The sequence below is a fragment of the Arvicola amphibius genome, chromosome 13, assembly GCF_903992535.2.
Source record: "Arvicola amphibius chromosome 13, mArvAmp1.2, whole genome shotgun sequence".
NCBI lineage: Eukaryota > Metazoa > Chordata > Mammalia > Rodentia > Cricetidae > Arvicola > Arvicola amphibius.
Genome location: NC_052059.1, coordinates 53,352,361 through 53,364,389, shown reverse-complemented (window position 1 = coordinate 53,364,389; position 12,029 = coordinate 53,352,361). Strand labels below are relative to the sequence as shown.

General features: G+C 44.0%; 1 protein-coding gene across 2 annotated transcripts in view; it reads left to right on the top strand.

Moving 5' to 3' along the window:
- LOC119800376 (mitochondrial intermediate peptidase) overlaps nucleotides 1–12,029 on the top strand; it is a 123,879-nt gene that overhangs the window by 2,867 nt on the left and 108,983 nt on the right. For both annotated transcript variants that reach the window (XM_038310541.1, XM_038310540.1), the window contains exons 2-5: nucleotides 723–896; nucleotides 4,441–4,529; nucleotides 6,081–6,167; nucleotides 10,901–10,964. In XM_038310541.1, coding sequence (XP_038166469.1) covers nucleotides 723–896; nucleotides 4,441–4,529; nucleotides 6,081–6,167; nucleotides 10,901–10,964 — 414 coding nt within the window. The remainder of the gene's footprint in view (nucleotides 1–722; nucleotides 897–4,440; nucleotides 4,530–6,080; nucleotides 6,168–10,900; nucleotides 10,965–12,029) is intronic.

Genomic DNA, 12,029 nt, shown 5'->3' with positions numbered 1-12,029 from the left:
TCTGCTTTCCTGGAGGGCTCGAGGGCTCATGCTTGAACTGCCTTGTAAAGATTTTTTAAATGGTCGTTTCCATTAGGCTAGAGATTTTTTTTCTTTTATTAAAATACTGACATGACTTAGTTTCAGCCAGTGACTGGGTTTGGTATGTGACGTTCACTTGTGAGTCGGCTGTCCTTTGTTTTTAGTGGTGGACATGTGTGGAGACTTTGCTCTATGGGAGGCACGGTCCTTGGCCTTCACACATGCTTACTGCTCGTATGTTTCCGTGCTGTCGGACGTGTATGCCAGCCTCAGTACACCCTGTGAGAAATCTGAAGCCTGGGAGGAACGATCATGTGACCAAGGATGTACGCTGATTATGGTTATCGTTAACATCTGTTTTGTGCTGTCTGCATGCCGGGCGCTGGTGTAAGTTTGGTTAAATCTTTGAATCTTCATGTAGTCCCAGCCATCTTCTCACGGAGCCGCAGCTCTGGCAGCTTGACCTATGCTATTTGCTTCTTTTTGGGAAGGAAGGAAGGGGTGAAGAAAACATAACACTTGAGAACATCTTTAGTATAGTTCTGTGTGGTGTAACAGGAAGAGGGGCACTGCTCCCAGGAGCACAGATGTGGATAGACTAGAGATGCCCACTGAAGTCAGGGCTTCCTGCAACAGTTGTTCTAGGGAAAACAAAACTGTACTTCTGGTTATAACCTGGAAATGTTATTTTGGACTTTTAGGGTCTTTTTGGAGTTCCTGAGCTCAGCACCCCTGAAGGATTCCATGTTGTTCAGAAGGAGGCCTTGAGGAAGACGGAATGGCTGGTGGAGCGAGCATGTACCACACCTCCAGGGCCACAGACGGTCCTCATCTTTGATGAGCTCTCGGATTGCCTGTGCAGAGTGGCCGACTTGGTGAGGCTTAGAAGCACAAACAAGGATGTGTGTGAGTACAGGCACATGCGTGCCACTGGTGCGTGTGTGTGTGTGTATGTGAGAGTGCAGGCACATGCGTGCCACTGGTGTGTGCGTGTCTGTGAGTACAGGCACATGCGTGCCACTGGTGCATGTGTGTGTGTGAGTGCAGGCACATGCATGCTACCTATGCGTGTGTGTGTGTGTGTGTGTGTGTGTGTGTGTGTGTGTGTGTGTGTGAGTGCAGGCACATGCATACCACTGATAGCATGTGTGAAGGGCAGAGGAAAACTCTCACAAAGTCTGCCCTTTCCCGCCACCTTATAGGTAGAATCCATGACTGAAACTTACTTAGGTCACCAGGCCTGCAAGCCTACTTTCTGCTTGCTGAGCCATCTTGCCAAAAAAGGGCCCAAACTTGATTACTTGTATCAGTGAAGGTGATTTGTGGCACGCAGAATCCAGATTAGTGATGGTTCCGAATCTGATGTAGTTCCTACCTATGTAGAATTTTCCTCAATGTTCATTCAGTGTTGAGGTTGCTGAATACAAAGCCCTGCCCTAGTCACCAGGACGAGTTAAAAAGCATCAGCTTTGCCCGAGTTAGGTGATGTTCTGGAGTTCATTGTGTTTTAGAAGAGTTGCGCTGTGCCTCAACGGCAGCCTCATCTGGATTAACTGCCTTGATCCCTTCTGCCTAGCTTCACTACCTCTAGCAGCCACTACTCTCTGTCCCCTGCCCCCAGCCCCGTATCTGTTTGTGTTGATGGAGTCTCACTGTGTAGCCTAGGCTGCCCTAGAGCTCACTAAGTGGTTCAAGCTGGCCGTGACTCCTTCAGTGCCCTAGCTTCCCAAGTGTTGGGACTGCCGTGCTTGGCACAGTCGGTGGTCCACTTTGACAGTCACTCTCAGTTCCGTCTCTCCTAGAATGTGTAGGGCCAGATACGCCTTTGCCACCAGCCTCTCCCATTTGGCCAAATATACCCTCATTCTTGTTCCTTTCCCTGTATAGAACATTTCTTTCCTCTCACACCCTTGAGTTGAACAGTACCACATTTCAGATGCTAACACATTCCCTTTGGTCTCCCTAGATTTTTAAGGAAAATGGCTAAACTGTTTGTTGTAAAGGGTTTTGCCCAGGTGTGATGTTTTGGGCCCTGACCTTCACTGTGCAGTTCATGGGGCCTGTTTCCTCAGTGGTGGAGACATCATGGACATGCCCTGCCCAGAGGTCCTGTGCTTTGCCATCTTCCTGTGTTGTTAGTGGACATCTTAAAGGCAGATCTGTGCAGGGGCATGTCTGTCGTTAGTGGACATCTTAAAGGCAGATCTGTGCAGTGGGCGTGTCTGTCGTTAGTGGACATCTTAAAGGTGGATTTGTGCAGTGGGCGTGTCTGTCGTTAGTGGACAATCTTAAAGGCAGATCTGTGCAGTGGGCGTTTCTGTTGTTAGTGAACATCTTAAAGGCAGATCTGTGCAGGGGCGTGTCTGTCGTTAGTGGACATCTTAAAGGCAGATCTGTGCAGTGGGCGTGTCTGTCGTTAGTGGACAATCTGTGCAGGGGCGTGTCTGTCTTTAGTGGACATCTTAAAGGTGGATCTGTGCAGTGGGCGTGTCTCACAGTCCAGTCTACTCTGACAGCGCTCTAGTTCTGGAGACCACCTAATTTGTTGTCTTAGTCTACATCCTCGTTAAGTGGTGTTCTAGAATTTTCTCCTACATTTTTTTTGTTTTTCTCTTTATGTCCCATGTTTTGAGCTTTAAAGCTATTTATGAAGTATAACAGTGTCTCGTTTAAAAACTGTTTTTTATCCAGGTGCAGTGTTACATGCTAGAATGCCGGCACTTGGGAACCCGAGGCAGGCAAATCATGGGCTCGAGGTCAGCCTGGGCCTCATAGTGAAATGCTATCTTACAATGACAGCAAACTATAAGAGAAGCCAAACAAATTACAATGTAATTTATTTGTATAATTTTCTGGATAAATAATTCAAAAAATGTCTTTTTAAATTTTTAAGGTATTTTCTGCCTATTTGATCTGTACCATTGTAAGGCAAGAATTTCATAAACTGCCAGGAAATGGACATTTTGTTCTTTGTTTTTCCCATGTGATTTTTATGAACTAGGACTGTCGTCTTTGTTATCTCTACACACAAGCTTTTAGTTAATGGGCCTGCATTGCTGGTGCAGTCAGCAAGGGTAAAGTGTTTTGTCCCACTAGTGTGAGGACCCGACTTACTCCCCAGCACCATGTAAGGAGCCAGTGTGGTGATGCACACCTGTAGCCCAGCACTGGGGAGGTAGAGACAGGAGGATTGCTCCGGGCTCAGTGAGAGACACTATCTCTAATGCGAGGTAGAGAAGAAATTGAGAAAGAGATCTGGTATCAACTTCTGGCCACAGTGCACACACACAAATACAGGAACATTCACACACACACACACACACACACACACACACACACGAACGTTTTGATTTTTCATATTGTGTAGCATGTAGAAAGGCAATTTGTAAAATAAGTTGTGCATGTTACCCAGCTCATTTTTTTGAATGCTTTAGTAGTAATATTATGATGGCCTAATGTTGTACCAGATGTGCCAAACTAGGCATTTACATGTTTTTGCACTGAATGTTATTTGATAATAAAATTAGGAAATTTTACCTTGTAACGGTTTTTGTTTTGGCTTTATAAGACAAAGTCTCCCTATTTAGTACAAACTGACTTGGAACTTTCGATCCTTCTGTCTTAGCGTCCTGAGTGCTAGGGTTATGGATATGTTTCACCATGCCTGACTCCCTTGGGTTGGTTTGTTTCATGTTGTAGTCATACATTCTGTCATACATGGAGTATCTCATAGTTCCCTGTATTTGCTTACCTACCTGTAGGTTTCTTTTGCAGTGCACTGCAATTAACATGAATGCTTGCTTTATGTTATTTCCTTTGTTGTTGTTTTTTCTTTAAGTCCTTGGTTAAATTGTCCTAGTTGGCATAGCGGAAACAGTATGGTTGTATACTGTTCTAGATGAGGACCAGTAATTCATATTTCCCTCTTTTAAAAGACCTATAAAGAGAATGTGTTCCCCCTTCCCCGCCAAACCTAGGATGTTAAATTGCTTTTGAAATTAGGTGTCATTTTAAAAATGTGCCCCAAGTGGCTTTCTGGATCTGAGTCAGCCTGGGAATGCCACACTCCAGTTTGAGTTCCAAAGTTTCAAAATGTCAAGACCAAGGCCTGCTCATTGGAATTATAAGATAGGAAGGGTTTGCTGGTTACTCATTTGAAGGTGAAAACCTTGTAAAATGAAGTTCATGAAGGTATATGCTCGGGAATGAAACAAACTTGGTACCAAGGAACTCCAGAGTTCACAAACATCTAGAAAGAATCTAAAGAATCTGCTTGGCCTCCGTAGAGCCAAATTCAGTGAGGAAATTGACGGTCTAAGCCGAGGGGCACATCCTAAATCTGGCTTTGTTTGCACCCTTGATCATAGACTCCAGTGTTCCATCAAAGATGCTCTTGGTTTTGTCTTTCCCCTTTGTTAGGCAGACTTTGTGAAAATCGGACACCCTGAGCCCGCATTCAGAGAGGCTGCAGAAGAGGCCTGCAGGAGTATCGGCACCATGGTGGAAAAGTATGTTTCTTCACCCCAGGGTGGCAATGTGTATAGTGCGTGTCACTCCTATGGCAGGTGGGAGGGGGTGTGTGATCTGGCAGCCCAGGAACGTGGGGTGGGAGGGCTGGGTCTGGTCCCCCTTCAGCACTGCTGGGGTATTCCCCTGTTCTCACTCTCCTTTGTCTGTAATTGAATAATTGAGTCAACTGTTAGGGTTTCTGTGTGTGAAAATGGAAATAAGTAAGTGTGAGATGCTTAAAAGGTGTCAAGCACACGGGGACATATGGTAATATATGGTGTTAAAAATGCTGGTTGATTCTTGTTGGGAACCTCAATTGATGGCAGATATTACCATATGTCCCTGTGTGCTGGCGCAGCCCTTTGCTGGTGCTGGGAAGCTGGTTCTGCTGCTTACTGGCCACTACAGCAGAAAAGTTGGTCCTGCCCCAAGAGAGATGGCCCTACACTCCGGAGAGATGGCCTCATCCCCACCACAGGTGTGGAAAAGCTGGCTCTGGTGGCATGGGCAGAAAAGAGCTGGCTCTACCCCTTGCCTGAGGGGGCAGTCCTAGTGACCTGACTGACGAAAACAGCTACCACCCAGACCCACATCCAGGGCCTTGTGTTGGCCCACCAGCATCTACCCCTTCTGTGACCTGCTGGAGCATGTGAAGGGGCTGGTCCTGCAGAACCATAGCCGCAGGGTCTCTGTGACTTGGGACAGTAGTAGGATGTCTAAGAGGAATTTCAGTGAGGGTCAAGTGTTGATAGTGTACCAGAAGCCAGAGGCCTTGAACCAGACCAGCAGTTCATTGCAATGAACATTTGCATGTAAGAATCGTAGACTGGATGGTGTGAGGGATATTGACCCTTCTCCAGGATCCACTATGTGGGAGTGGATTCCACTCTAGGCCAGGTCCTAAGGCTGACCTTGAGGGTGCCAGGGCCTTGGGCACCTAGGGAGAGGACAGTGGTGCTACAGGTTGGACTGGCATTGGTGCGTGCATGGGTCATGGCTTTTTGCTCCCGGTTTTGGCCTAGAGCAGGCGGCTACACTGGTTTGTTAGTGAGGAATGCACCTACGGTCTAATTAGTCCTCATGGCAGCCCAACATTATAGTGCCACATTTGACCAGCTGCATGGGACTGTGACTGCACCCCGTGTCCTGAGCTGTCCCGTCCAGGGCGGGCCTGCTCCTCTTATCCTCATAGCTACAGTTGGCCTGAGTTCCCGGGTGCTGAGCTGAGGTTTTAAGGAAACCTTGCTATTGGCTCAGCCTTCCTTTCTGCCACACCTGCCTCTGTCCTGTCTGTCCTTCCTGCTCCAGCTGCCTTCCCAGTCTAAATTTACCTTCATGGGGATGGTTTAGGACCTTTGACATTTTGCTTAAGGGATTGCCTGTCCCTATATTGAACAGTTTCTAAGTATGACTGTTTTTCCTGGTTCAAAAGAGGATACAAAAAAATTACTCCCCAGTTTTGGGGTCTGGGCACGCTTTTCTCTTGATGTAGAGTAAACTTTTTAAGAATGGATTAGAAAATCACATGTTTTTATTCATGATCTATCTAGGTTGAATACGAATGTGGAATTATATCAGAGTCTGCAGAAATTACTAGATGATAAGAAGCTAATGGATTCCCTTGATACAGAAACCAGGTACTTACCGTTCATTCATTTCCTTCTGACTGACTGCTGGCCAGGCTGGAGAGCCCTCTGGCCCTCTGGGTTGGGATTTCAGTACCCGTGTCTCCTGCGCTTTCCGGAGACTCATCCACACCATGTCTGTCTGGGTCACCCTCTTATTTATTTGCTGGGTGGCTCTCAAGATCCTTAAAATGATGAGCTCTGGCTCATTAGATTACAATTATTCATTATAATTAGAGGCCTGGTGCTAACTTAGTACACAGGAGTACTTGATATATGATCTTAGAACCTTATTTCTTTGCTTAAAATTTTCCATAAGGTAAATATAGGACCAGTGAGAGGCCCAGTAGGTGAAAGTACTTGCTGGTAAGGCTGAAGATCTGAGTTCAGTCCCTGGGGTCCACATGGTGGAAAGACAAAACTGACCCCGGAAGTTGTTCTCTGACTCCCTGCTCATGCTATAGCAGGTGTGTGCACGCACACACACACACACGGATACACACACACACGGACACACGCACACACACACACATGGATACACACACACACGGACACACACATATGGACACACACACACTGATATGCATACATTCATGCAAAATAAATGAAATGTAATAATAAGGTAGGTATGGTAGGCTCATCATTTATTTGCTTATGATATTGGTGTCATAACATAGAAATTATTTTCTTCACCTATTTGTCTTCGTGTTTATGGGACATTTCCATTCTTTGATGACCTAATTTCCCTCTTCCTGCTTCCATCTCCTTGTTTGTCCCTATAAGTAGTTAGCCACTCCAGCTGCGGCTTTATCCCATGGTTCCTTGGGACTGGAGCCTCACTTTCAGTTCAGTGCATGCACTGTGGGGATGAGTGCTGGAGACTCGACCTCAGCTGCCCTAGTGTGCAGGGCCCTGGTCTGGCTTCTCCTTTGCCCCTGCAGTTCAGAGACTTAGTGGAGCCAGCTGTGTCATCTCGGGAGGTGTGAGATCTCCTGGCCTGTGAGCTTATGGCTGCCCTGTGTCCAAAGAAGGGTTTTCTGCTGTACTTAGCGTGAATTTGAAGTTGTAAAGAAGACTCCAGACTAGGCTGGGAAAATGTGATGAAGTAATAAAAGGTCTTGAACCAGATCTTTCAAACTACACATAAAAATCCTGTATTTGGAAGTGCTTTCTGCTTCAGTTGGAATATTCTCTGAGAAAGCGGAGGGACATGAGGAATTGCAGCCAGAGGCACAGATCTGGCTGTGAGTGCACAGTGTGAGGTAGGGAGTCATTTCACATCAGGGGAAGCCTGACTTTAGCAAATGGTGTCCAGCCAGTGGCCTTTCTGGGAAAAGAGAATCATTCCAACAAAGATTGAATAACTTTTAAAAATTAAACATGGTATTTTGCATTATCATCCCAGATATTCATGAGGCTAAGGCAGGAGGATCCAAGCGCAGGGGCTTGCTGAGCTGTAGAGTGAGTTCAAGGCCAACCTTGATAACTTAAAAGATCCTGTCACAAAATAGAAAGTCAAACAGTTGTGAGAGTAACAAAACCAGGGCTGGCTCAGCAGTGAGCTGTTGCCTAGTGTGTGCAAGCTCTATATCCAGTCAGTCAGCCGTCTGTCAGTAGTCTGAGAAAGAAATGATTAAAGCATAGCTCTCTTGGGCTGTGGAAGGCCTTTCTTGACTTGATACCAAAAGGAGAGATTGACTGGATTATGTAACAATTACTAACTTTTTTTTTAACAATTACAAACTTTTTAAAAAAATATTTATTTATTCATTTATTATGTATACAATATTCTGTCTTGTGTGTATGCCTGCAGGCCAGAAGAGGTCATCAGATGGTTGTGAGCCACCATGTGGTTGCTGGGAATTGAACTCAGGACCTTTGGAAGAGCAGGCAATGCTCTTAACCACTGAGCCATCTCTCCAGCCCCAATTACAAACTTTTTATGGCCAAAGTTTTCCATATAGAAAGGTCAGAATATATAAATGAGACATATTAGTTACATGTCAGAGGGTTAGTATATTTATCATATTAATTACTTAGAATATATACAGAAGAAGAGTATATGCAGAAATGGGGACAGAATTTGTTTTTATGAAAGTCTAATTTCACAAGATAAGGAATAGGAACAGATGCCCACTAATTTACACTGTTAGTTAAACACTGGTCTTGTGGTAGTTGGAAGACGTGGCTCTAGAATTAGACTCCAGGGCTGGCTCTTGGTACCATAGTTTGCTGAGTCCTGGTTCCATTTGTAAAAAGGGCTAAGGGAGTATTCATAGGATTACAGCTACAACGGCATTTAGATGAGATAATTCATGGAAAGTGTTTTATTCTGTCCTATACGCCCAGATTGGATGTACCGCCGTGAAAAAGTGGACTAAGGCAGAGAATGCCCAGTAGTCAACACAGGTGAAGCAGCATAGGAATGGTTGTTAGTGACTTGGAGTAATGGATCCTTTAATTAACTATAAACTGTTGTAAGGAGACTGTTAGAGAATGCATTTTGACATAGGAATACTTTTTGATCAGTTTAATTTCGTGGAATTTATCTTAAGAAAAAAACAAGGGTAAAGAAATGCATATAAAATTTTGTTTTTTGTTTGGTTGGATTTTGAGACAGGGTCTCATGTACCCATGCTGCTCTTGAACTGCTTATGCCTGCCTGCCTCCTCAAATGTGGGGTTACAGTGTGTGCCAGCATGCCCAGATGCACGTAGGTTTTCAAAAATTACAACAGTTACAGGAATGTAGGAAATATTTACTCCATACAACAGAACCTAACACAAACATGCAAAGTTGTATTTTTTTTCATGGATGCATTGATTTTAAAGCTTTGTTTCTGAAGAATATTTAAATATAAGAAGGTATTCTGTGTTTGTGATAGAATAGTCTAAGAAAAAATGAATTCATAAATTTTTACAGTAAAGTGATACCATGAAATATTTTTGTTGTTATTGTTGCTTGTTTGTTTTTTCGAGGCAGGGTTTCTCTGTGTAACAGTCCTGGCTGTCCTAGAATAAGCTCTGAGACCAGGCTGGCCTCGAACTCACAGAGATCCGCCTGCCTCTACCTCCTGAGGGCTGGGATTAAAGGTGTATGCCATCATCTCCAGGAGACCATGAAATATTCTTGCTTAAAGTGATACCATGATATATTTTTGTTTAAAACACCTTTGATTAAGGAGAGAGTTCTATGTTTTTATTGTACTTAGAAAAGGCAGATGATATGAGCTGGGTATGAGACCAGTTAGGGGCTCCAGTGCAGTTTCTGCACTGCTTAAGAAGGCATACCAAATGACTGAATTGTTAACAGAATCTATTTATCTATTTATTTTGAGACAGGCTCTAGAACTGCCTATTCAGTACAGCTCAAGCTTGTAATCCTTTTATCTCTCTTTCCCAAATCCTGGAGCTACAGGCCTCCCAGATGCCCTGCAAGGCTCCCGAAGTTTTAGAATTTTAGATCTTGGGCTGAGTCCAGCTCACTACTAAAGAACTGGCCTGGTGTATGCAAGGCCCTGAGTGTGACCATGGGGCTGGCAGGTGGAAAGAAGTTTAGAATAATGTTAATTCTGTTCATTCAGTGAACCAGGTATGGTGGGGGTCGCCTATGATCCCAGCACTCAGGAGGCTGAGGCAGGAGGATCACAAGTTTGAAGCCAGTTTGGACTATATAGCAGCAAGATCCTATTTTATAAAGTAAAAACAGCAATAAGTTAATAAGTAGAATATTATGATACAGCAATCGGGAAAATAAATATATCCATTTCGAAATATCAAAGCCAAAAGAAAATACCAAATGCTCCATTAGTCTACCACTAGAAACAGATGCAATTAAAGCAAGCAAACAAACAAACCAAAAAAAAACCAAAAAAACCATGTCGTTTGTCATAGCCAGAGCCTGGAAACAACCTAAATGCCCCTTGGCTGAAGAATGGATAAGGAAAATGTGGTACACTTACACAGTGGAGTACTACACAGCAGAAAAAAAATAACATCTTGAGTTTTGCAGGAAAATGGATGGAGCTAGAAAACATTATTTTGATTGAGGTAACCCAGACACAGAAAGACAATTATCACATGTATGCATAGGTGATTTTTAAACATAAAGCAAAGAAAGTCAGCCTACAAACCACAATCCCAGAGAACTTAGACAACAATGAGGACACTAAGAGAGACTTACATAGATCTAATCTACATGGGAAGTAGAAAGTAGAAAAAGACAAGATCTGAGTAAATTGGGAGCAGGGGACCTTGGGGGAGGGTTGGGGAGGGAGGGAGGGGAGCAAAGAAAATGTAGAGCTCAATAAAAATCAATAACAAACAAACAAAAAACCATGTCATTGATAGGAAAGTTTTTAATTGGCTTCAAGCCAGAAGTGTCAGGGAGCTGCTGTGCTGCGGCAGCTGCAGGGAGGAGGAGCACGCATGCAGGGGCCTTGAGAGGCCGTCCAAGTGGGAATTGATCCTGTTCTTAGTTGCCTGGGTTTGAATGGAGTTGAAATAATTATGATGTTAGCTTTCCCAGCTTACATGCTAAACTAGTAGGGCCTCAGTCAACTGGAATTACACCTATCTCTGAGATACTAAACTCTTTGTTTCAGATAAATAAACAAATTGTGGGTATGCTTAGCTGTGTGTTGAAATAGTTTTTATAGTAAATTTCAGAAGTCCTAATTTGAACATAACTGACTTTTTGTTTGTGATTTTAATGAGTTCCTGTAACTTGTGCTCACTGTTTTTTAGGCGAGTGGCTGAACTATTTATGTTTGATTTTGAAATCAGTGGAATCCATCTAGATGAAGAAAAGGTAAATATTTTTCTTACCTTTTAAAAATATGCTTTTAAATGTATTTATTATATGTTGTAAGAGTTGCCCTGCATTTATGTATGTGCACCATGTGCATGGCCTTGGAGGTCAGAAGAGGGTTTCGGAGCCCCTGGCAGCAGTTACAGATGGTTGTGAACCACCATGTGGGTGCTGGGAATTGAACTCAGGACCTTTGGAAGAGCAGGCAATGCTCTTAACCTCCGAGCCATCTCTCCAGCCCCCAGAGCCATTTTTCTAGGAGCAGAGGTTGGTTTAGCAGACTGTCTTGGGAAGTGAGTGGCCTTCTTGGGCAGGTGCAGCCATATCTCCATGGCTGAGACTTCTCCATCTGGATCAACCAACTTCAGATTAAGAACATTCAGGACAAGATGTGTCTGCATGGAGCCGAGAGAAGACTTTTCTAAACAATACCTTTTGTGCTCTCACCTGACCTTTACATTGATTTATGCTTCCTGTGTGATTGAGAGATGCTCCAAAGTTGATGGAAGGAGGTGCATAGGTTCCATGCAAATACAGACGGACCGACTGAGTGTGGGTATTGCTGTCTCAGGTAGGGGGGTTTTGGCACCAGTCAATACCAAGGAACAATTATATTCCATATCTGATAGACATGTCTTTATCATTCTGTTTGTCTGTCTCTCCCTCTTCTTAATTTTGTTTTTTCTCAGACACTGTATCCATTTTGTAGCCCAAGCTGGCCTTGAACTTGTGATGATCCTCCTGCCTCAGCCTCCTGAGTGCTGGGATCACTTGTGTGAGCTGGTTTTGAACTTGTGGCTCAAGCACTTCTCCTGCCTTAGTTTCCCGTGCATAGCCTACCTGTGGCTCCAGGAGGTGTTTCTAGTAGTGTCGCAGGGTGCTTAGAGTCCGATCCTTGCGCTGTTTGGGAATGATAAAATAATATGCTCAAAAGAGCACTGGAGTCAGAAAGTCAACTATATTTAATCTTCCAGAGGTTTTAGCACTTGATAAAATTTGGAGGATGACTGATTTTTGTGCTTTATTTTTATTTATTTACAAAAAAGCTTTGGGAAAAATTTTAGA